Here is a 26,314-nt window from a genome sequence, read left to right as displayed (position 1 = left end):
GAACCTGTATTGTCTTATTTTCCTTTCTCTGTGCTTGTCAGGAAACAGTCTCTTCTGTACTGGTCCCTGCAGTTCTTGCTGCTGCTGCTGCTGCCAGCAAAATCTTGTCCCTCCTGTTACCATGATGGATGTATTTCTCCAATTAATTGTTATTCTGATCCCAGATCATTCCATAAATGGAAAATACCTTCCAGATCAGGGAAAGTAGACAGGATGGGCTAGTTTGTGAGAATCTAGTGAAAGACATGGAGAAATTAGCTAAAGCTTTTAGTTCGTGAATCTATTTCATTCAGTAATGTTTCTTTTTAGCTGTTTTATTACTTATTGATGGTCTCAAGTAGTTAAAATGCCAAGCTATTGGATTTTTCTTTCCTGTGTTACTCACACCTTGGTCAATTGACAGATAATCAGGAAAATAGCCAGTGGATTTCAATCCCCAGTTGTTCTCCTGAGGAGATGCACAAATCTCCCGCACAAATGCAGGGATACACACTCATGTTTTTCAGTGTAATTTGTTTCTGTTGACATTTTCAGTCAGTATCCAGGGTAACTTATTGCTGTGATAATTGCCTGCTTGCCCTCCATATCATGTAGTATACCAGATAAGATAGCAAAAAGGGCAGTAGTATTTCCATGGGAAATCTAAAGCAGTCACATGGAATTAAGAATTCATAGGAATTATTTTAGTCACTTGATGATGGCTCAGTTTCCATCCTTACATTATCACCCCTCAGCAGACAGGCACCATGGGAAAGAGAACTTCTGCTTTAAAGAAACAGAGATAAAGGTCTTGGACAATGGTTGTTTCCTACACTATAGCATCAAAAGGTCTCAGCTGTGGCTGTATTATTTAGGCACTACACAAACACTTAGTAAGTGATGGTGGTTTCTGTCTATGGCCAGACAAATGAAGGGGAGAGAATGGGCGGGAGAGGCAAATCCACAAAACTCATTTTTTAATAGCGGCCCTGAGTTTAAAATCAGTGCAGCAAGGAAGAGGGAGCCCTACATGGCTGGGACAAACAAACCTTGTTTGTTACTGTCTTAGTTTAAGAAGATTACAACTTAGAAATTAAGAAACTTCAGGTGGAAGTGTGGAAAAGGAAAAGAAACAGCTTTTTATTAACAAAATTGAATAAGCAACAAATGGTGCAATCAAAAACTTTCAGAAGAAAAAAAACAAAGTCCCAATTCCCCAGGTGGGAGGGAGAAACCCGCGGCAACCGCAGGGAGCGGGGAGGAAGACAGGACTGTCCCGGCAGTTCAAAAGCTGCTCGCAGTCAGGTGTGCTCGCAGCCAGCAATGAAAAAAATCCTTTTTTCCCACGGGCAGTCTTTGAAAGCAGAATACCTTGCTCTGAGATGGGTCTGTCTCTCTCTCTCTCTCTGTCATTCTCCGCGAGGTGTCCCGTGGGGAAAAAGAAAACTTCCTCTCCGGAAAAGAAAAATAGGTGGCTGAAACCAGGCTCTCGCTCTGTCTGGTCTGTGGACAAAAAAAAACCCCAAAAGCCCCCGAACCACCGACTTCTAGCCATCCCTGCAGCAACCTCCGTTTCCCGAGAGCACTCCCCCTTCCCCTGCTCTTGTGCTGCCCAGTGCATGTGGCTTCACTCCACCCCCCTCCCCATCCTGGAAGAAACAGAAGGGGGGGTGGCATTTGGGAAAAAATTCCAACATCTCTTTTCAAACCTATGACAGCTGATATAATTCTGCAGACTAGAGTTACAATTACCGCCTGTACAAAAGCTTCTGTAAAAATGGGGACGTGTCTTTCAAAGGAAGTAAAACAAAATTGTATTCTAGACCTCAAAATTGCCATTGGGAAATTGTTTTTAATGACTCAGTTAACTTTGTAGCTTCCACCCAACAATTTGAGCCCTACTGTGTTCTTTGGGTGAGGAACCGTGCATCCCTACAGGTGCAGATTGTGGGTAGGTACCTGAGCAGTGGAGCCTCCAACAAAACCTCAGTGGCTGCTGCCATGTTCTCACTATTTATATATGGAGCTATAGTCTCTGCTGGGCCCACTTCTTAACAGGCCACCTTCCCCAGATGCCTTTGTTTGAGAGCCATTTCTGATATTTAAACAGGCAATGGAAATATCCAGCTGGTCAGCTTCTTCAGTGGCAGGGAGCACATGTCTACTCAAGCCTCTGTCCAACGAGGAATACAATCCCATGTGCTATATAATGTAACTATGGAAACACAAATGTTTGCATTTTCTATTTTCTCTCTGGAAGTTCAGTGATTGTTTTTTTCACAGATTGTGTGCAACAAGGTAATAAATATTTTGGGGTTTTGATATCTGACTCAAATTCAGATTAGCACCTGAAGGTAGAAATTCATTCCTTTATACTCAGACCTAAAAAATGTCCCAGAGGCTCACAGAAGTCATTGCTCTCTCCAGATGTGGCAGAGAGAGCATGCACATCCTTCTATAACAACTCTCAAGAAACTTGCTATCTACTAATATTGCACCTCTTTAGACTTCTTCATCTACTATTAGCACTTTTTTAAAAAAAATTTTATTAGCAGTGAGTGAAATATTTTGGTCTTTCTTCTTTTGAAGAGAGGTTTAATTTTCACTCTCTTTCTTGTTTTTTACTTGTCAAGAGTTCTCTTCTAATATTGAACAGTACCATAAGCTCATAAAAGTGAAAAAGCTTGTAGTTTATAACCTGTAAGTGGACCAGCAGATGATCCCAGGGAGGACTGCAACCATGTAAAGTGTGTGTTTCTTCTAGGCCACACTAGATAAACTTTTCCAGCCCACTTGCCAAGTTATCCGAGAAGAGAGTTATTGAGAAAAAATATAGATGTGAAGCGCCTAGTGGCTCCAGAACTGGGGACACAAAAGTTCTTTTAAGAGGGTAATTTTTCAGGGTGAGTTGTTTGTGACTTCTGGCAATACGTGAAAGGCACTATTTCTTTTGCACGTCTAGCTTCTGGCAGTCGTGGAAGCAGTCCTGGAGAAGATGAGAAAGGGACAGAGAGTGATATCCACTATTCTAGTGAGTATTCCTACTTTATTGTCCAGCTTTTGAGTTTTCAGTTGATCAGTTTTGCTTTTGGTGAGTGATTGGAGTAGCAGACAAATGAAACTGGCATTTTTATTTTCAGCCTTACCTGATGTAGGCCCTATTAGAATCCAAATTTAAATGCCTATTATAAAACTCCTCTCAAAGAGAAACAGAGCTTAACAAGTTGACATGCCCAAGAACTGATTCAAAGTGGTAAAATTGAAAAAAAAAAAGTGAACAATCATCCCCTGTGAGAGAAGACATAAGGAAACATTTGAAAAAGTTGCATGTGTACATGTTGTACATGTTATATGAATGTATTGGTATGAATGTATTATATGAATATATTTTTTATATTGTCATGGTAGAGAAGGTCTACAAGGCAGTCTTCTGCAGACTCTTTAAGCACTTGATATTTGCATGATGCATGTTACTTAATATTTTATTTTAGTATTCTGCATCTCTGGGGCAAGGGTGTTGCTGCAGACCTGCTGTTTCCTGCCCGGGGTACTGGCTTAGGAAAACAAGTTTGATGTTTGTCCACCGTAAACTTGTCTCTGTGTTCTCCCTCTGATTTCACAGATGCACACACACTCCTGTATTAATATTAAGTACTAATTGCATCAGGAGACATGGAAGACGCCACCTCTAAACATCAGGCAGCATGATGGCTGATGCTGTGGAAGGCAGCCTCCCCCCAAAACAAGGCTTAGGCCAGCAGGCGGGAGAGCGCCTGCTAAATTTGAAAGTGTCTGGTTGCTGCTAGAAAAAAAAGATAAATGGGGAGAAGCTGGGCTTATATATTTCCCCAGGAAAGCTTCTCTTCATTACATAATTCTTCCGTTTTTGCTTCTTGGCTGGGAAACACCTGTCAGGAAATGGCAGATGGTGGGAAATAATAAAAGGAAAGAAATGTCCTCATTTTAAAAGGAGGTCTTGCATTTTCTATCCCTGGTTATAAGTGCTGTGGGGAATGTTACTGAATTATGTAACTCCTTGGTGTCTTCCTGGGTGTACAATGTTGAAAGCAAAATAATTGCTTCTGTTGCTGAATTTCAGACAAACCTTGTTTTCAGAAAAACCAGGAAAAAATAAAATACACCTATGAAAAATTTATTTCTGACACATGTCTCTCTCATAAAATCTTTGGGACCATCAGCAGTGGGGGTGAATCATGGATATTTTGATCAAGATTATGGTAGTCCCATTGGAGCAGGTACTGAAACCTCGCTCTTCTACTGTAAAATGGGTGAAACCAGTTACACAGGGCAACACAAATATCAGGGAAGGAGTAAGGGTGTGAGAAAGTTCCTAAATCCTTCCTCCACAAAGCTGCCGAGCCTGAGGCTCAGTGGTTGCTGGAAGGATACCAGGAGCAGCAGGCTACCTTGCTCCTGAGAAATTGGTAAGGTTTGGTGGAGGTGGAGATGCCTCTCACCTTTGCGTGTGCAAGGGCCTGTACACAGAGGCAACACAAGCCAGAGGCAGCAGCCAAAAATATGTTCTCCCTCTTTTGCAGGTATTATCTTGCCAATTGTTATCACCCTGATAGTCATTACCCTCTCTGTCTTCTCACTGGTGGCTTTGTACAAAATGTGCCAGAAGAAAACTCCAGGTATTCGTTTTGCTTTCTCTGGATAGAGGGGGGGGGGAAAGGGAGAGAGAGCAATCAATGTGCTTTTTATTGTTAAAAGATCTCTTTTAGATTACCTTAACCATAGCTGTTGTGGTAGTCTGGTGGGAAACCTTCTTGTATTTTGAAGTGTTTTGCCTAAAGTGGGAAACTAACACTTCATTTTCAAAATCAGTAGGAAGAACAGGGTGAGCAAAAATGTCTCTGATTTTTAGAGAATATGTGTAATGCTACAAGCTTTCTGTTCACATTTTTGCAGCTACCAAGAACTAGCAAACACCTGTGCTAATACAATCAGTCAATCAAGTAGAAATAGGCAGCGAAAACTAACCTTGAAGATATTGTTTAACAAAATCACTATATTTATTTTATCTCTGTTCTAGATACAGGCAAAGAAATATTCTTTTGGGATATACCTGATACACACAGAGACACAGATACACACACACATTATGCATGACTAGAATTTTCTAGTTACACTATAATGTACATGGGAACAAAATCCCTGAGCAAGCAGTATTTTCAGATGCAGTCATTTTGACAGGACAGCTAAAGTCAGTATCTGCTTCACTGCTATCCATTAAATACTTCAGATAATGAGTTATAGTTCCATCAAGTTCCATTTGCCAAATATTTCAGAGTTGCCCAAGTGGGCTACAGGCAAGTGTGATTCTTCATTAAGTGAAAATGCAGAATCCAGACTGTGGTTTTTCTGTCCCTGTGAGCTGGCACGAGTTAGCAGACCTGTACAGAGCTTCAACTGTGAAATCGCCAGGCCTTGGAAATACAAAATCACAAGAGGGTGTTGAAGCTGTAAACCAAGGCAAACAGCGTGTCACAACCAATTTAGCCAATGACATGGAAGAACAAACCCAGATAAACAGAGGAAGGTGTGATCCTTGCTTAGGAAACTTAAATATTTGAAGTCAAGAGACAAAGATATGAGATGAAGAACATTTCCTCACCAGCCTGCCCTATGCCCAAATGCCATCAGGCACTGTAATAGCAAATTCACTTGGAAGATAGAGTAGATACCTGTGGTGCTTCCTGTAGGATTCACCCAGACCTATCCAGTGTGCTTCCCCTGTGGGTGGAAACCCCTGTGCTTAGTGCCATGGAGCTAGAGTTGGCTCCATGTCTCTGATGTAACCCGCTGGCCCCATCCATCTGCCCACACTTGCACATAAGCATAAAATACATTCAGTATATGACTCATTTTGGGGAGAAACCTGTTCCTCATCAATTAGGATGACAGGCTCTGCTCTCAGATGTCATGATAGGTTAAACCCCAGGGTGTACAGCCTGGCAGCATATTCCCTCACTCCCCTCACCCTGTATCTTTTAGCTCAGTTGTTATGTACTCAAGAACCATTCCATGCTCACGTCCTCTGTGCCAGCTACCCAGGGATTTGGGAGCTGCAGGGAAAAATGTGCTTCTGTTGTGCTCTTGGACAAGTCACATATCATTCTCCCTGGTTTCCAGAAGCATCAGTATCAGCAGTATCAGTTCACTTTCATAGATGACCAGAAAAATAACAATTACCATTCAAGCTGCTTGATTGTGTTAATGCACTTAATGCAATACTGCAAAATCACAACTAAGCTGTCTGCCAGAAACTGCAATAGCTATGTCTAAATGTTTATTTAAGTGAGTTCCAGCAATCAGAATGATACTACCTTTGTTTCTTCTTCCAGAGAGACAAGAGAATGGCGCTGAACAGTAGGTTGAATCCTTTTCATTGCTTTGAGATCTATCACAGGGCACTTGTAAATGCAGCAGATTCTGTGTAGGATTTTCTTTGATCTCTCTCTGCTTAAGCATAATAAGCAGTTACCACCCCAAAGAGAAATATCCTACTGGAAGTGTTCTTGCAGTTATTGTACACCCGTATGCATGACAAGCAGCTATTCCAGCATGGATAGAAATGTGATGACTCTCAGCTGTGTTGCAGGGGATCCTTTTGGAATGGACAAACAGCTTATTCTGTGTCACAGGACTCAATGGCCCAGTATTTTTTTTTTTTTCAATTTTTTTCCCCCATTGATTTTTCTCTCCTCCCATTCTTTCCCATCCCCCTTCTTTTGTTAATGTTTTTTCTCTTGTCAATGTTTTGTTTGCAATTCAACATGGCTAAAAGCTTTGTATTGACAGAAAAAAGATGACTCCCTCTTTTCTCCCAGATGTACTTCTGTGAAATGCTAGATTAAACCTAGAATCATGAAACTTAATTTATTACCTATTTTAAGAGAAACGTATTATCAGAGGTGTTGGTATATGGTGTTTTCCACCACCAAGACTTGCTCATGATCCCATGCAAAGCCCATTTCAAGCCTGCCAGTGTAGACTGGCGTAGCTGCTGCCTTCTTCAGATCATAATCTTAGAGTTTTGTTTGGCTGACCAACATGCATGCTGTCTGTCTGATTAAATGTTTTCTGATTTCCACAGGGCCCAGTCAGACAAAGATGGTGTCAAACTTCTTTCTGTGAAGACAACTTCTCCTGAGACTGGTGAGCATTTCCTCTCTGTGTATATCTGTCTCCTTCTCTGAGTTCAGAGAAGAGCAGTTTTTGGGGTGATGTTTCTAATAGCAAAACCATCTTTAGTTCCTGTCAGGTCAAAGTCAGTGCAAACAATTCTTCCACAGTGCAAATCCCCAGACTGGGATCCTGCAGTTTAGCTGCACAGTCTGTGCTGTTGGTATTTGGGAGTGAGAAGTATGACTGGTTTAGGGAAAATATTTTTTTTTTAAATCATTGATGGTACATGATCTACAACCAGGCTTGTTCAGGAGTAACTATGATCAAGGTATTTATCAGCTAGATCTGGCTGTACAAGGAAGTTTGAAGACTAGTAATATCCCAGGGGTCAAAAGGTTTGGGAGTCAGTGCCCTATGTAAACAAGGCTCTGTCAGAGTTGGGTTAAGCAACCTGTACTCAGTCAGCCCTGTACTCAGCCACCCTTTGTATTAAAAATCCTACACTCATTGCAAATTCCTCTGTCCTGTTCTTCAGTTTTTTACAAAATATATGGTAATAAAGCCTAAAGGAACAGAGGTTATTGATAATATGCACAAAAGAAAGCAAAATCTCAAAGCAAAGACATGGATGCAGCTATAGGTTCTGCAAGAAATGGAGTACCACAAAATAAGACTGAGGCAGAACAAAATTCTAACTAATCTGATTCACAGATATTCAACAAATAAATAAAATCAAACCCCTTAAAACTGTCATGGTAGAGGTAGTGATGGTGAAACTGCCCAGCTTCACCCTACGCTTCCTCAGCCATGTAGGTCCCACCTCATTTGCAGAAGTCCTTCCAGAAAAACAGTCTCTTACTTTCTGCTGTTTAGGTATAAAACTCTTTTTTGTTTTTAAGGGTTTTGGCCATGTGTTTCTCCTAGTGACATTTCCGAGGCTGACCAATAGCTGCTCTCTCCTTTTGTCTGAATCCTTGGGAAGTCCTCTGAAATACAGCGCTTTGTCTGAACTATCCTCTACTTGCTGGAGAGGCACAGTTTGGACTCTCCAGCCTTCTCTGCAACTCCCAGAAGCTTTTGTGCAATCCAAAAGACCCACATGGCAGCTCTTGCAGGCCTTGAAACAAATCAGAGTCATGCAAGGTCCCTACAGCCTCGCCGATACCGAGCAGCATGGTAGGAGGCTAGAGGAGCAGAAGGGCCTGCTCCATCACAGGATGCATCATTCTTCCCCACTGCACTTAATGCTTTCCTAAATTAATATTTTATTTTTTTGTAATCTGAATGAAGTCAGAAACTTATTCATAGACATTTTTTGATTGATTCTGCCCTCATGCCCTTTCAACAACAAAAGAATTCCATTGTCAGCAGCAGAATTGTTTGTGTTTTACAGCAGAGTAAATAAGAAAAGTTGCAGGCTCTTTTTTTTTTTTTCCCCACAAGATGAACTCTGGTGCCTGTTAATCAACCACTAGTTCACCAAGTATCTGAATATCTTTCATCCAGAGTATGCTTGATATTCTTTTTTACTGAAGTAGGATGTGTACATGCTATAATTAGAAGGTATGAGTCATAACCACTTAGAAGACAAGATTCTTGCCCTCTCCTCATTAATACAATTCATATTTAAACTAGCTGCCATTTTCTCTCACATTCTTACATCATTATATGTTTCAAAATTAAACATGCTTTCACAGAAAGTGAAATCCCGGTTTTGCCCAGGTTTTTAGAGTCACTTTACATCTTAAATTAAAAGCACTTTGACAGAAGGTCCTGTTTCTTACAGAAGTATTTGTCACTCATGCAGGTATTTTCAAAGATGGTATTTTCAAAGATGTTAGGTGCCTGCCCATTTGAATCAGATTTACTTGCTTCCTTAAAAGTTTGGGCATAAAGGCAAGTGTTTCTTATGGTATAGATAGACTCAAGAACTGTCTGACCTGTGGTCCTTCTTACAACTGCTGACAACAATTGCACTGCATAAAACTTCTTTAAATGGATTCTTCTTTTTCCTTCATCCAGCTGTTTACAAAGTGTGTGTTGTGGCCTCCTCTGTATGTACCAACAAAACAACAAAAAGTTGTGATTCAAAAGACTAAAACTAGGAAGTTCTTTAGAGCAGCCTTAACTTTACAGGACGATCTACGTCGTCCTCTGTCAATGGGCTGCTCAGGTGCCTAAGCTCAAGCATATATACAATGAAGTTCTGCTTTGACATGTATTCAAATTAGGCTCTATTATAATTATACATTATATTTTTTTAGTTTTTACTTTTCATTCCAAACAGAAGATTTTGAGATTATATAATTGTGTTTAAAAAGTGTAAAGAAACCCCATATATACTGAACAAATAAGGATATGACCTACAAATTGTTCAAGCAAGCAACCTAGATAAACTTCTTCTCAGTGTTGTGCATGATATACCTTGATCGAGAGTTATGATGAGTTTAATCTTGCCTTATTTTATCTATCTAAAAGCTATGCCAGCTGCACATAGTTGAAAGAGATGTATGTGTCCAGAGGGCTATTTATCCTGTCTGTCTTGGATATGTACCTTGAGCTGGAATGAGCTGACCTATGGCAGTCCACTGACTACTGAAAGATCCTATTTTAGGACTTCTAAAATTAACTTCTGAATATAAAATGAAAGAAATAGAAAAGGCTCCATTTTCAGGAGCATAGCTGAATTAAATTTAATGAAGAATATTTTTTCAAATACCTGTAATTAATGTGAAAGAATACAGGAAAACAATAGTTGTCAATTAATCCTGGACTAAAATAATGGTTTTTAACAGAGTAGTATCATCAGGAACACTAGGTAAAATAGAGCTTTAATATTCTCACTTTTTAAAACTCTTCTCAGAAAGATGGAATTGCTGATGCTTTGAGCTCTAAGGCACAACTGGTTGAGAATTTATGTAAACTAAAAACAACAGACAGAGAAAACTAAACACCTTGAATTTTTCATGCACATTTGTCAGTGAACTGCAATACCTGATGCAAGATAAGTGCCTGTAGTTGCCTCTTACTTGAAAACTGCTTGCTTAAAAAGGCTCAGGATATTGAATCATCTCAAAAGTTTTACACTAATGTACAAATGCAGGACTTATGGCAGCCATTTCATGTTGACTCTAGAGGTAAATTTAGGGTGACCCTCCCTAGGGAGAATAAATGGTCTTCTACAATACAGAGTTCTAGAAAATCTACCTGTGAAAATATTTCTTATTTGAGGTTCAACATAGCTCACAGAACTGCACATTTGGCTTTTCAGTGATAGATATATTTCCTGAGAATACAAGATGAAGGGTTCTAATTGATGACTAAGAGATCAATACCATCATCCATGGTGTTAAAGTATTGGCTGTCTTGAAAACAGACCTAACTTTTTATGTAAGGGTTCTTGCGTGTTACACTGAAAAACCAGTAAAGGTATTAATCACCTATTTTGGACTCATGAAGAATGCTGAGGGATGGAAATTCCTCAGGTACAGAAAGGTTGATGAATAGAGATTGCAGTAAGGCTACTCCATACAGATGAACCATGTGTGATAGAAATATTGATACTTAAGTAACGACTTGACAATTTTCTTTTATGGCCCTTGCCTGGAGTACCCATTCTAGAGCACGTAAAAGGTACATAGTAGCAGCACACCAGTTCAGTATTCAAGATAAAGTCCATAGGAATGTGCAAGTAACATAACATTTCAGAGTTGTTCAGTATAATTCTGGCACCTAAGCATAAGCTGATTCATTAGGGCATGATTTCTAACCAGAGTGAGCTCTTTTGAGATGATAGGGTAGGATATGACTTACTCGACCTGCAGGGGTATTGCCTGTTCTACACTGAATTTTCTGAAAGGATATTCAAGGTGTCAAAGCTTGGTGTCAATGTGGCTCAGATTTTGGTGATGCACCTGGAATGGAAGGTGGCTGGAAAAGGATCCCTGGTATGTTTGCATTATGGCTTCCCAAGGTACTCACTGTGGACAAAAATGAAAATTCAAGTGTTGCTACTAAACAGAGCTGTGAAAATGTGCCAGGCAAACATGGATATTTGAGGAGACACCTAACCTGTCACATGAAAACCACCTTTAACATTGTAATCACATTGGAGAAAGGGATCAGTCAACACCTAGAGGTGTTCTCAGATGGCAGTGCAGTACAAAATAGCATGCACCGAGGATGCAGAAGAACTTGCATTCCCCATATGCTCCACATCTCTTCCAAAAACTGCTATTGTTCAACGGTAATCATGACCTTACAGCTGTTATCTCTTACTTCAACTGGCTCTACCTCCTCTCTGATTTTCATAACATGTCATGGGCGCATCCCTTGCACAAGATGAGCTGCCTACCTTGAAGATATATGGGATTTCATGGCATAGATTAGTCAGACCCTAGAACTTCAGCCTATTTGAGATGACCATAGTTTTTGCCTGTATCATTCCTCCAGACTTCCTGCTTTTCCGAAGTCTTCTTTGTAAAGGCTTTGAGAATTCTCAGCCTTCCACATCAGAGGCTGGTGACTCTATTATACATAGTGACCAAACACCATAATCATCCCAGAACAATGAAAAACCCCTTGCTCTCATTCAGCAAAAAAACTTGCCTTGGTCACTGGAATGGAAATAAAGTTCAGCATCCCTCAAGACAACCCAGTGTGGTGCTCAGCTTTGGACTTGGAAAATCCTGTGATCTTCTGAAACAATGTAGTTGAATGACAGTATCAGCGTCCCTGCTTTCAGTGAACCTCCAAGTGCTGAGACTGTTTAACTGTTCTGCCTCACACATCGAACCGTAGATGTGGTTTTGGTATAATGGGACAAATCGGGAGCTGGTTCCTGCTATGCTGAGTACATCTGAGCATGGACCGTGGCATTTAAGGAGGTAAGAAATCTTTGCATTTTACCTCATTAAGGGCTCAACCCAGGGAAATTTACCCCTGCCAGGGGGCATGGTTCTGTAGTGGGCCATAGGGTTTCTCAACCTGCATTGGGACTTTTATCTCTTTTTCATTATGTCTAGTACTCAGGTGGATGCCTGTAGGAGCAGTTGAAGAAGCTGAATTCCCAGGTGAGGCACTCTGTCACTGAAAATTCCCTTCCCTCTTCCTCTCACTTGCAAGATGAGCAACATAGGTGAGCAAAGAGCAGTCTCCTGGCATGCTGTGTGCTTAGGAATGGTAAGAGAGGGTGTTTCTACTAATATGAGGATATGATATTGATTATTTGTTTTTCCTATTATGAGATGTTACTTCAGTGCCTTACTTTTTTTCCCCTGCAGATAGGAAACCTAGAAGCTGCTTCATAGAAAAGGATCCCCTTGCAACAGAGAGAGAGATCAAGCACCTTCTTCTCTTTCCTTCTCTTTCTCATTTTCTGACACTATATTTTTTTAACCTGGTATTGTATAATAGCCTGAAGTTGTGTTTTCTGTCTTCACAGAAACTGAAGAATAAACTTTCTCAGCTTTTGCAGCTCATGGTTGGAGTCTGTGTTTACTTGCACCACAAAGATTCAACTGCACACCCTTCCAGCTAAAATTTTTGGACAAAACTGTAGTCAAAGGCATTAAATAGCACATGCTTCCTTCTCTATTTCTAATTCAGTTTGTGAACGGTGCATATTTTCAAAGGGTTTTAAAGAAGTCTCTTACAGTCAGACTGCCGAGGGTCAAGTCATGTTTCCATTTGTGAAGCATTTGTTAACTTTCCAGCCTGCAGTTTTCTGAGATGCACCTTGTGAAGGAGCCTCCTCCCACCCTTCGCTCCCCACTGAGCAGCAATTGCCTTTCTGTCCCTCACCTGGACATCTCTGCACACTCCCTCTCTGTCATGGTGAGCTGTACAGATCCTTCTGTCCCGCTGACAGTGGTGAGGAGCAGTTTGCAGGGCTGTGGGGGAAGTGTGTGGCAGGGGAGTGCTGCAGCACGTTTCAGGTGCTGGACCCACTGGCCCACAATAAACGCAGCCACTGCACCCAGGCGCTGGTTCCCACTTAAGGCTGTTCTCCAGCATCTGTAATGCACCTCTCAGTCTTTTAGTTCAGCACGGTAAAAATAGACATTTTGATTCCTCTCTCTGCAGAGGTAGTTTTATACTTTTGTAAAAGATAGGCTTCTGCAATCAGATTTTATTAAAAGCTCACTTTAATTTTTTGCTCTGAACCTGATTGCCACTTATGAGCAATTTCTCAGCAGCAGATATTACAATGAAATAACAGCACAACTCATTTTTTCTTACAGACAATGTAATCTGAGATGCAGTACAACCTATTTTTTATGTCAAAGATTGTTTTTTTATCCTTTTTCTTCCAACTTTCCCAGTAATGTCAGAGGGCTTTGCTCAGGTCAAAGACTTTCTGTACTCATAGTACTCATTTTGTACTCTCTTTTTGTCATGATGTTCTGCAGTGTATGTGTATTCTGAATAATATATTCAGATTCTTAATCAAATGGGGGGGGAGGGACAAATTACAATGAGATTAATACAATAGCCTTCCACAACGGTGAGACAAAGAACTGTTTGTTTCAGTGCTTCAAAATTGATTTTATACAATGTGTAATTTCAGCTGATTGTACCCATTACTTATTCACTGGCATCATAATAGTTGGAGATGAGTATATTTGTGAGTGGAAAATCGAAACAAATACTACACAAGTGAAATTTTAATTAGGAAGAAAACCCTGCATTTTCACTGCAGTACTATTTCTTTCCTGGCTATCATTTAACTTTGCAGATCTGTGCACTCAGTCTACTTTCCATGGACTTGAAACAAATACTTTGAAGGATGAGGAGTTATGAATACAAAATTTTCCTATTGCATCTTCCTTATCTTTATCCTTCTACAGCATGACTGCATTTTAGAGGAGGATGTGTGCAGTGTATATTGGATTGGGGCCAGTGCCCGGGTTGCTGATCCACTGGGGTGAATCGATGGGCAAGGCTGCAGCATGAGTCTTTCAGGGGTGGAAGGCTGTGTGTATGAAAGACCAGTGCTGTATTGCTGCTAGAGCACCATCTCCTTTAATATTGAAGCTGAGAAACAATTATCTGAGCCAGCTCTACCTGCTCAGATCCTGGATCTGTGTAGCCCCAAATCCTGTCACTGAGGGTGGCTATCATGAGATGTGAAGGGAAGGATAACAAATAGGAAAGGAGTACAGTAATGAGTCCTCTACCATAGCCTTCCGCAGCCTGCGGCTTGGAGACATCCTGAATCAGACGTTGTGTCTTTGGTGTTTCATAGTTTTCAGTGGCTTTTAATTCCATGGATTTGTCTTGTCCACTGGGATATCTCCAGCCTCCTGTGGCAATAAGCTGAACAGTGTAACTACAGATCTGTCTGCATTTTATCACAGTAGTGCTTAGAGACTTCATGGTGCCTATGTCTTTGTGTTTGCCATCCAGTTTCAGAGAAAAATCAACAAACAGGTGCAACTCTGGAGAATGAGAGGGAAAATAAAGAGTGTAACAGAAGAGTTTGTTTGACAGCTGAAACTTCCATGTCAGTATCAATCTGATTTCATTTTCCAAATATTCTACCTAAGGCCTCTTTCTCAAACTGTGAATCATTTCTTTCAGTTTTTGTAGAAGCACGTGATATTTATGAGGTTGGCTTCTCACTGCCCTCTGCCAATCTATCTGAGTCCACAACTCCTCCTCCATCAGGAGAGGTGCCACAAGGCAGGACCACAGGTAAAAGGGATCACATTGCACTTGTAGTTCACAGCACTTTAACTGCACCAAATACTGTCTTCCAGTTCCCTTCGTCTCCCATTTTTCTGCGTTCACTCACTTATCAAAGTAGACAAATTCACAATGAATTTTCAACCTATTATTAAAAAGTTATTGCCATAGAACCTTTCCAATTGGATCAATCAACACCTTTGCGCAAGATGTTGAATAACTGTATAGTGAGAAGCTGATGGTTCAATTCTCTCTTGAGACCTTTCATCCCCTAGCGCGCCACACTAGAGTTTGTGTATCATCCTTCCCTAAACGCCTAAGCCAGAATAAATAAAAGACAATATTCACTGATAATGTGCAGCAATTTTGCTCTTGTTGATATATTTTGCATAACTATATCTCTTCTCTTTCAATGGTGGCCTCAAGTTCTGCCAGGGGAGGTTTAGATTGGAAATTATGGAAATTTCTTCACAGAAAGTATGGCAAAGCATTGGAAGAGCAACCAGGCTGTCCAGGGCAGTGGTAGAGTCACCATTCTTGGAACTGTTAAAAAAATATGTGGATGTGGCATTTGAAGACACAGTTTAAAGTGAACATGGTGGTGTTGCTGGGCTGATGGTTGGACTTGATGATCTTAAAGATCTTTTCCAACCTTAACAATTCTATGATTCTGTGACAGCCTTCAAGGGATTCAGGTAATCTATCTAGACTGGTTGAGCACCTCCACTCCACCGTGTATTTTCTTAATCAGCAAACAATTCACTGTGAAATAATTTCTTCATTCTATTAAAAATATCATCTGTTTTAACAAAGTACTAAACACAAGTATTTGATTTTCATTTCCCTTATGGGAAGCAAAGTTCGATTTTGGTGAGTGATGGTTTGGGGGCAAGTTTGGTTTTTTTGTTCTTAAAATTTGTTTCTGTCAGTTATAAGATTGCTTTGAGACCAATAAAGATATCTTCCCACTTGCAGCTAACCTGAACATTCTTCTTGGTTTTCCGTTTGGATTGCAACTGGTTATTTAGTGGAATATCAAACTACTGAGTCTGGACTCCAGAATATTCTGTACACATCTCTGTGCAGTCTCAAGGCACACTGTAGCTCTGTATCTAAACCTGTGCACTACCTTTTTATTCTTGAACAGAGAATGTATTGTGTGACCACTTCCTCTCCAGTATATAATTGTTGTCTCTTCATCACTGAATTGTTAGTTGGCATTGATGATTACGGGACCTATGATGCAAATATCTTAAGACACATTTGCAACCATGGAGTGGCAACAACTCGGTTTTGTGTCAGAAGTCTTGCAGGCTCCTGCCCTTCTGGAAGTGCAGTGGCAAAGAAATGTAGAGCATCCCTGCCTGCTTCAAACCCTCATCAGGCAGACACTGATATTATAGGGGAATATCAACCCTGGCAATGGTTTGTGGTGGTTCACCGTTTCAAGGATAATGTGTATAGCACCAGGAAATGCAGACGGGGAGTGTGTCTGTGTGCTGCAGCCTCAGGGTCTGCAGTAAGGCAGACTCACCCCTCCTGGCCTGACCACCGCTGCTGGCAGGTACCACTCAAGCAGTCTGATTTCTGCAACCAGCACTGCCTCACTCGTTCCACACTCTGATCCAAAGTCTATTGGCATAAATGGGATGTTATCCAGGGAGCTATGTCGAATCTGGAGCCTCCCCTTAGACATGCTGTTTTCCTGTGGTGCAAAATATCGACCTTCCATGTAAGTCTGACTGCAGAACAACCAGCTGAGAGTGGAACTGCTAACAAAGTACTGATATTTATTACCACTATTGAATATTATCTTCTCCATGTTATTTCTCAATAATTATTTCTCATTATATATTTCTCAATGAGTTTCTGCTACAACTTCTTTTTTAAACAATCTTGTCAATTTGTCACTTTTATGCCCTATTAAGTCTTCTATTTCCGCATATTGAACAAGGAAGGTAAAAACTTGCAGAAGAAAAAATAAATAAAATTAAAATTAAAAAAAAGTGAGATGTCTTGAAAATCTCATTCTTTTGTTGTTATAAAACTGTACAGTATTTGAACTTGTTCACTTATAGCTTTTCAAAACAAGATTTTTATCTAACAAAAACATTTCACCTATCAAAAATATATGTTGTTAAAATGTTTCTTCTTCTTTTCTAACAGAAACTTGTCCTTTTCTTTTCTCTACCTGAAATTTAATATCATCAGAACTTCAGAAGCTCTAACTTAGCAACACTTTAAAAAGATTGTAAAATAATTTGTTCAAAATTGAACACTTGGGAAGCAAACATCATTCTAGCACATTATTGGTGAACAGTTTTCCACAGATACCAAGTTCTACTCATCTCCAAAAAGCTGCGCTAAATAAAGAGCCTTTTTCTTTACTGTGAAGAAAAGATGTTCAAAAACTGTTTATGAGTCTTTTCCGTTTTCTTCAGGAGAGCGACAATTTAATTTGGCTACTAATTATTTAAGTGCCTAATCAGATAATTTTTTAGAATCCTAATTTGTATTACAATTTGCAACCCCAGGCTATAGATCATATAAAACTTTTTAATACATATTCACCTCTCCTAGAATGTAATACATCACTTTTTTGCCTCTCGTGTGTGTGTGTGAGGCATTAAATTGTCTCGGGCAGGTGAGCAGAAAGGCAGAAGACAATTTCCTGGAGGCGTTTGGGTTTTCCCACCCTTGTGTGTATTTCCATGGGGCTCTATCCACTCTGGGAATGCCATTCCCTGTTCATCTCCATGTACAAATCTCTGAAAAAAAAAATTCCACTGCCGTTCCTGGGATGCATGTTTGGAAATAGGATATCTGTAAACACATTGTCATCTAGAGGCTTATTTTTCTGCCTGTAACTGCTGGTAGTTGTTCTGCTCCTCCGGGGAAGGAGGAGTAAGAACTGTGTGTAATCCCTGACTGAAGTTCATAAAGGTTCATTTTCCCGCTTTGGAGGAACCAAGCTGATGTCAGCATTGTTGGCAAAAATTAATTTTATAGTTGTATCTTCTTATTTTTATAATTTAATGTTCTAATCATGGTTACAAATTAATTAAAGTTTTTTTTTATTTTCAAACCTCTTGAGCACTCTCTTGGAAATACTTTGTAGTAGTAGAGGAAATAAGTTATAAAACAGAAAGAGTGATAAAAACCTATTGCATGGACAGTTTTTGCTGATGAAGTAAATCTGACAAGGAGACTAGTGGTCAGTGATGTGTTCGTGCTAGACTCATTGGTCCTTTTATCTTTACATGTTTAACTAATACAAATATATTTTCTGTGTCTTAGGAGAGCACTCATCTCAGGGGAAGAATAAAACTCGGCAACTCTTCACATCTCAGCAATAAATATGTAAGTTTGTAGCCTTAGTCTTACATCCGCTAACATTAGTGTTTGTTAGTCTCTCTAATACTTTTTAGTCTCAGTATGTGCCATGTAACTAAACAAAAAGGTTAAAAATGAAAAATAAAATGAGCAATGACTTCAGTTGGTAGCAGCCTCAAGGAAAAACAGCTTAAACAAAGCTCGACTTGAGCATACCATCATGACCAGAGAGCCAGGCCAGTGGAGGGGGTAAGCAGCCACCTCACAGAGATAGACCTTTATAGGCAGAGCATGTGACTTAAACTGTTCAGCATTTCCCAGGTGTACTTCCCTGGGTGAATTTTCTTTCTGTTTGTGTGAGAAGTAAGAGATTTTTAAAGGCAGTTACCTGTAAAAAAAAAAAAAAAAAAAAAAAAGGAATTTGGTATCCAGAATTTTTTTGCTCCTTTTTTTTTTTTCATGAGAAATCTGTATCTTTTTCACTTCATGCAAATGCCAGCACTTTTATTGAGGTGGTTTATTATGACTTGAAATCCTTGGTGGTTAACATGCATGGCAGGTGTTGGATGGTATTTTTATGTGTGAGAGGGCGAAGACCATCAGAGCACCCCTGAAATCCACTGTTTGTGATGTGGGTGCTGCATTTTCCTTCATGCATAAAGCTTTCTCAGGCACCACAGTATCCACTTCCCATGGAGTTGCTTCCATCAGTTGTGGTGAAATGGGGTCTTTTGCTGAGGGTGAGAGAAGGAAGCGGGTGTGGGAAGGACCCTTTAGCCTGGGTAGGGCAGGGAGGTTGAGGAGAAGGATGGCCTGAGGACCTGAGTGTCACAGCATATGTGGGATGGACCAGACAGAGGCAGCTATGTTGGGCTCAGACAAAGCACAGTCTGCCACCATCACTTTAGAATGAAGCCCCTCCAGAATGGATCCCATCACCCTCCACTGAGAAATATCTGGTTGACCAGAAATGTGAAGAACGTCTTTCATGTTTTTGACCTATTCTTATTCCCCCCAGATGAAGAAACTGAGCTTTCCCGATGCTAGTAGTAAGGACAAATTAACCTCCTTTTTTCTTCAATTAGAGCAAGAAAATGAAATTTTGCCTACATTACTGAAAACACAGAGGTGGTTCTGTTTGTGTGGGGGCAGGACAGTGGCCTGGACAGTGGATTTAATCCTGATTGCCTACCCAAATCAGATTTATTCCATGCCTTCCATTTTAGCTTACTCTTATGTTTCTAAATATGTTACCTGGAATAATAATGTATAGATACTGTTGTCATTTCAGATGTGAAGCAGCCTGTTTTATCACAATGTGCAGGAATATACCACCAAAATTGCAGTTCCATGGAAAATGTGGACCAGCTGAAGCTTTTTACCAGACAGGACACTTGTGTTAATGACCAGCTCTTGACTTCTCAAGTGTCTTCTGTCCCTTCTGAAATATGTAATTTTTTTGAAGGCTTAATAACTGGTATATCATATGTATTTATTATTTTCACATATAGTAAAAGCAGGGAAACAAGGTTGACGAGAATGTAAAAATCAGGTGGTTTACATAGTACTTACTAAAAATGTTTTCTGCACATACAGGGAGGAATATGTCAGCATACTTTGTTGAACTTATAGTACCTAGGGTTCTTTCAATTGTATGTAGCAAAATACAAACAGGGCCTGACCCTTGAAACAGTACTGGGCAAATAGCCACTATGAAAATTAATTCAGTGATTTCCATGAGACTCCTCACTGTAGCACATGCTTTGCTTGTCATAAATGTTTACAGGGTGGGATGCCTGGGTGGAATGCTGAAGTGTGTGCTTTTTTCTGTTAAGGGGGGAACATACCTTGCACTGAGGCTTTTTGAAGTTCTGTAAATTACTGAATATGATCCTTGTAATGTAACAGGCAACATAGTTTATTTTCACCTGTTCCTTGGCTAATTGCGTTATGTGTGCTACAAATATGACTTCTATATAGCCTGGGGCACACTGTGGGAATCAGCAAGACAAGCAATTTTACAGATGAACCTTCTTCCCTGTGTTCTGAGTAATGTGTGGGATTCCTGTAGGTTACTGAATAACTCTGGAAGTTTAAGGAGTGTTTCAAGTGCTCATTAAAGACACTCTTAATTTGTACAGAGCTGGCAATTCCAAAATATCAAGTAGTGCTTATACCTGCATGTATCCTACTTTTCTAGAACTATGAATGTTTGAAAATTATATTACTGTGAGCATCTGCTCAGTTTGAATCCCTCGATTCTTGTTAGTGTCCCAAGAACTTCCGTTGCTTTATTGGGGAATGGAAAGAAGACAGCTGGTGGCCTAAGGGCAGGACCAAGATTCAGGATGATGATCTACGTTTTGATACTTATTGATACAATGCTTTTGAGAAACTTCTCTCTCCAATTCCCTTTGTTGAAATTTTAAAACTTACCTACCAGTATGGTAAGAGATTGAGCAGAATTATTAATTCATGTTTATATACAAATCTCAAAAGGGTTCATTTCCCTGTGCTTGACCATTGCTCTTACACTTTGGTGGGTCTAATAATCCTCTTTCTTAGCGGCACCATGAGAAATATCTGATGAACCTCTGTAAAAGATGGGGAACAAACAAGTGTCCTCCATGCTGCAGCTGAACTTATGTGGTTCATTCAGGTATTCCTGAATCACTTGGGTTCCTCAGAAGCAGAGAAGTCTTGGATACCTACTTTGGAAAGGTCAGGCCATCTAAAATATGCTAGTTGGCACCTGCAGCTATTCAGATTCCTGATTGATGAAGTTTTCCTCAATAAGAGCAATCATTGTGGATTGATTTTCATGTTGATTAAAAAAAAATATTTTGTAACATGTTGCAGTAGAAAAAAGCAGAGAAAGATTGTGAAATATACATTTGTGTGTGTGTGCAAAATTTGTTCAGAAACTACCACAGCGTGTCAAGAAAAAAAATTAACTGCCTATTAAAAGTTATTATCTTTATTAAGTGGCTATTCTTTTTGTCTTTGCAGAAATGCAATCCATTACCCATACCTAGTGCAACTGTTGTCCATTACTCTGCACTCCTAAAGCACAGAGTGAGTTGAACTCTTTACAATGAGCCTAGAGAGCAGACATTAGACAATCTGGGCATAATGGTGGCAGGGACACCACGAAACCTTGCAGGAGGCATGCTGGGAGTGGCAAGTGGAAACATCCTCATTACAGTCAGTGATGGGGAGAGAGCGAGGCTCTCTGCAAATCTTGGTACTGGAAAAGTGAAAATCACCAAAACTGTGGAAGGTGTTCAGACTTTTCATGATAAGGGGCATGGCAGAGCACCAAGTTCTCATCAGAAGGCTGGGAAACGTCTCTCAAAGGAACTGGCTTGTGTGAGTGTGTATGAAGTAAAAGAGGAGAGTTTGGTGGAGGGTAGAAATGAAGCAAACCTGAGATCCTCTTAACCCCTGAAATGACAAAACTTGTCATAAAGGGAAACGTATGACCTTCCATTCTTGTTAAGAATCAGGAGGAAGGGGAAGCAGCAGCACCATCAGGATACTTCCCTTTCCAAAACCCCCAAAGGTTTTTGTGGTTTTGGAATGACTCCAACCCATTGAAGAGGAGTGAACCATTTAACTTCACACCTGTGCACAGTAGAGAGAGGCATAAAGCACATCAGTCTCACTGGCTCAGAACAGGGAGGCTATCCCAGAGCATCTCTGGGACTCTTCAGCTGCCAGCAGCCCTCTGCTGACCCCAGGATCTGGCTTTCCTGCTGTTCCCTGTGGTGACAATACTGCCATTCACAGCCGTCCCTTCAATTTTTTGGGCAAGAGGTCAGTACAGGGTGCTGGCTATTGAATTGCTGTTGGATTTCTGCAGCACCAGAGCACTCCTAGGAACTTGCTCAGCGGAGCATCCCTGGCTTCAATACTACACCCTGGTTGTGCTGGGCCCCTCCAGCACACTGCCTACAGCAAAGCACACTCCTCAGGAAGCTTTAAACTTACATCTCAGGACCTCTCTGGCACCATTAATTATGGCTCCTCAATTTATTCAAATTAGGACTCTATATCTAATAAAATAAAAGAACTTAAAGATTACTTTATTGATTTCCAGTTGAGGCAGCTTTTCCGTTTATGGACAAGGGCAATCTATAAAACACAGGCTTTAATTAACCCTGGTGAATACAGCTGATGTGAAATGTCAATACCCTCAAAATATTCAGCACAGACAGTTGAAGGATCTTCTCAGATCCCTCATATCAACCCTGCACATTCCCCTGGGTGAAGAGCCACAGCAGAGGCACTTCCCTATTGGGCTACCCTGCAACAGGGACAGAAACCTCTGCTACCACAAGCATCTATTGCTGCCAGTGTTGGCTATGCCTGCTGACATGCCTGTCTGTTTGCCTTCATCTAGAGGATTGAACTAGACCTTTGAAGGTCCCTTCCAACCCAAGTCACTCTTGTTCTCCCATGGCTTTGCAGGTAGGCAGGACAAAGACTCACAAGTAACCTTTCGTTCTCTGGCTGTCACATTGTGGCTGCTGCATTGTGCTGGGCCTGTTCCCTGCAACAGCCTCCTGTGACTTAAGTCTTTGCTGCATAGAGTTTAGTCAGTTACTTGAGTTCAAAGCTACTGAAGTACCTAAGCAGGGCAGCCCCATCACAAGCTCTGATGCACTTCTGCACTCTCACGGGTGGCAGAATTCATTTTTTTTGTCAGCAGCACATGATCCAGACTTTTTATCCTCTCCTTTTTGTCCCCACAGGAAGACCTCCCAGAGGAGAAAAAAAAAAAAACCCAAATGCACTTTCTGCACAACTCGTGCAAACTTGGGGGGCTGTGTCACACCCATCCCACTCCCTTGGTTTCTGCCTTTGCTCCACCACTGCTGTTGTTCCCTGTGCTGTGGGACAGACTTCAAATGGCCCTATCCTTCAAAACCTGCCCCAGGGATTTGAGCCTGCAGCATCTTTTGGGAAAAAGAAAGAATCAGCAATCAGGACCTCTGGCTGGCCAAAGGTGAAACAGAAACTTGCCTGTGGGAAAGTGTGTCTCACTGCCTCACATGGCAGGGCTTCTGTAGCAGAGTTGCCAGCTTTTGGGGCCTACCCTGGTTTTAGCTAGGGTAGAGTTAATTTCTTCTCAGTAGTTGTTACAGTGCTGTGTTTTGAATTCAAAATGAGAATGCCATTGAGAACACCCTTGGTTTTTGCTAAGTCTTGCTTATCCTAACTCAAGGGCAGTTGTCTTCCCCTTGTCTCATGCTCTGCCAGCGGGAGGGAGCATAGCTGGGACAGGCCACCTGAACTGACCAAAGGGATATTCCACACCATAGAACATCATGCCTGGTATATAAACCAGGAGCAGTTACCCAGAAGGGGGACTGAGCTGTGTTCGGAGAGTCTGGCGTCGGTCAGCGGACAATGAGCAATGGTATTTTGCATTACTTGTTTGTTTTTTTAAAATATCCTTATTATTATTTACCATTATTATTATTATATTTTCAATTATTAAACTGTTCTTATCTCAACATACAAGTTTTACTTCAATTCTCCTCCCCATTCCACCAGGGGTGTGGGGGAGAGGGAGGAGAGGGGAGGAATTGAGCAAGCGGCTGCATGGTGCTTAATTTCCATCTGACAGGGCCACATCACAGCACACAAGGGAACAGCACTAAATAGCACAACTACAGAACTCACTCCCACAAAAAAAAAAACCAAAAAAACTACTAAATAAAACTGGTAGGGAAGAAAGAGCTATGTGGGCAAAGAGCATTTTGCTAGTTTTCATCTCTGCTTTCCACTGTGCATTTATTTTCTCTAGATTTGTGGCTTTCTGATAGAAAGGCAACTCTGTTGTTGTGTTCTTTTTTATTATTAACAACTTTCACCTTTCTCATTACATCAGTAGGACACTTCCTCGGTCAGGGCTGCTGTTTCTCTAATGAACATGGCTCATTTGTCTGTCTCCCTCCCTCTCCACTCTGCTTTTTGTCTGCTTGCTCTTTGGGTAGTAATTTGGTGTGTTGAGCTCTCACCACCTCCGCTGCCCCTGGGGCTGGAGTTCTGACGATGCTAAACAGTTAAAATGCAATGCAATTACAGGCAGTGCAGAATAGCAGAGAATAAGCCAGCAAAAATTCAGCCGTGCATAACGGTGCAGAGACGGTGTGCCTGTCAGTCTCCAACTCCAGGAGATAATTTGGGCTTTTTAAGAAGCAATAATTGAGCCTCTTGCATATGCCACAGTTATGAACTAGTCAAAAGCCTGTTTGCTCTGCAGCCGGGAGCACCAGATGGATGGAATAGTCCCTGCAGTTCTTCAGGGGTGCCAGCTTTACACTTCAAGAATTTCAAGCTCCTGTACTTGTAAGTTATTCCTTTGACAGCTTTTATGCATAAGAGTGCCTTGTCTGAATTTAGCTGGCAAAGTGAGGGAGGAAGAATGAGGAAGAGTTTGTCAAATGAAGCCCAGAGCTGAATTTGGTTGCTCACATCACCCCAGGAAAAACCCATGTGAGAGAGAATACCATGTCTTACCCTCAGCCCTCAGATTATGGCAAGTGCAGGATGCGGTCACAGGTGCCCCATGCCATCCAATTTGATCACACTCAGACTCTTTCAGTCCTATTTTCATTAATTCCACATGCATATTTCCAAAGAAGACTCAGTGCTGTGAAGCTCAGCAAAGAGCTGCTACTAGAAACAAAGTAAGTGGAGGGAGACTTTTCCCCTGGGATTTAGCAGCTGACCTCAGTAGAGGACGCACCCAATGCAAAGGGCAGAGAGGAGGTGATTGCAGGTACCTGCAGCTGCTTTGCTGACCATCAGGGATGATTGGCCTTGCAAGTTAAATCCCAAGGGTGAGCTACAGAAATCTCTAAAAGATTACCAAAAGAAGCCCCCAAAAGATTATATTCTTGACTAATTATAATTTGTACTAGTCTCACTGAGGATTGCATTTCACTTCTTATGTCAAAATGTGCCTTTGCTTGACTCAAGCAAAGGTTATGGCTTCAGATATTTTTCCCAAAATCTTCACAGGGAAGTGCAGGTAGATAGTCTATTAGAGAAATATATATTAAGACTGTTCAGAGTAAGTAAATACATTTTTGAACCCCTCTGATGGTAGGCAGTAGTGAGTGGCTTGTTCTGCAGAACAAAAACCCAGGCATGTTTCTTATTGCTGGGGCTACTTTGCTTTGGCTGATTTGGAAGTGTAGGTTCCGCTTAGCCCTGCAGTTACAAGAAAAGACCACCTTTCAACACCTTTTAGTCCCAAAAATACGGACAGGTACATGCTGTCAGCACTTGCTGGCCATGTCCCGTGTATCTCCCTGTGACTAATGGGGATATTTGCTGCCACCCAGCACTCTGGCTCCACATCAGCACTCTGGATCTAGGAACCACTGCTGGCTCCTCGTTCCCTCTGGAGACAATTTGCTTTTGCAGTAGGAAAGGTAAATGGTGATGATGGTGATGATGATGATGATAGTGATGGTAATGGCCATGGTGGCGGTGCACTCCCCAGCAGTTGCTTTAGGTCTTTGCTTCACTGCTTTTGCTCACTGCTCTCTTCTGTTCTGCAGGACAGATGCTGGACACAGCAGTTCACAGTGCTACATTCTTGCGATTGCCCTGAAGCTTACAGGCTTTTCAGAAGAGGAAGAGCTTCACATAAGCTGACAGTGCTGCTGTCATCAGCTGACAGTGGAACATTATAACCATTGTAACCATATATAAACATAGCAAGGAGCAGCTTGGACCATAAACAAGCTCTCTAGATACCTACCAGTTACTCTCAAAGAAAATAGTTTTCTTTGGATGTGTGCGCAACCTGCTGCTCTTTCAATCTACAGAGCACAGAAATTACAACATTTGCAGCAAAACATCCACCTGAATGCATGCTGAGAAATAGAAGGCCTCTCATCCCAAGCACTGCCTGTTTCTTTTCTCCCATACAACACACACTGGTCACAAGAACTACCAAGTTTATGCCTTTAGCACCTTTCCACCCAAGTCAATGACTACAGTGTGGTGAAAAGAATGAGCGCTTCTGACTGGTCAAACCAAGAGTGTTATTTCCACCTACTGAAAGATGTCTCTATCCACCAGCAAAGTCCAACATAGATGAGCAGACACACTTGACTATCTTTAAGTTAATCGATACTTTATT

The 26,314-nt window shown here is 41.1% G+C and overlaps 1 protein-coding gene across 4 annotated transcripts in view; it reads left to right on the top strand.

Annotated features, from left to right (window-relative positions):
- Nucleotides 1-21,130, top strand: part of EMCN (endomucin) — a 55,707-nt gene extending 34,577 nt beyond the window's left edge. Inside the window, exons 7-13 of one of the 4 annotated variants that reach the window (XR_001876054.1) lie at nucleotides 2,942-3,010; nucleotides 4,539-4,634; nucleotides 6,348-6,372; nucleotides 7,100-7,161; nucleotides 11,584-12,017; nucleotides 12,156-12,203; nucleotides 14,713-14,773. Coding sequence is in view for 3 of the 4 variants with exons in the window: in XM_017822267.1 (XP_017677756.1) it covers nucleotides 2,942-3,010; nucleotides 4,539-4,634; nucleotides 6,348-6,372; nucleotides 7,100-7,161; nucleotides 14,713-14,826; nucleotides 18,115-18,173 (425 nt within the window). In the remaining variant the exon portion in view is untranslated. Of the gene's footprint in view, nucleotides 1-2,941; nucleotides 3,011-4,538; nucleotides 4,635-6,347; nucleotides 6,373-7,099; nucleotides 7,162-11,583; nucleotides 12,052-12,155; nucleotides 12,204-14,712; nucleotides 14,827-18,114; nucleotides 18,178-19,441 lie in introns of those variants that run through there. The other 3 variants (XM_017822267.1, XM_017822269.1, XM_017822268.1) reach the window with 3 other exon arrangements.
- Nucleotides 21,131-26,314: the final 5,184 nt, after the last annotated feature.

The sequence above is a fragment of the Lepidothrix coronata genome, unplaced genomic scaffold, assembly GCF_001604755.1.
Source record: "Lepidothrix coronata isolate B3197 unplaced genomic scaffold, Lepidothrix_coronata-1.0 Scaffold96, whole genome shotgun sequence".
NCBI lineage: Eukaryota > Metazoa > Chordata > Aves > Passeriformes > Pipridae > Lepidothrix > Lepidothrix coronata.
The sequence above is the reverse complement of the archived record's forward strand: the minus strand, read 5'-3'. Positions and strand labels throughout refer to the sequence as shown.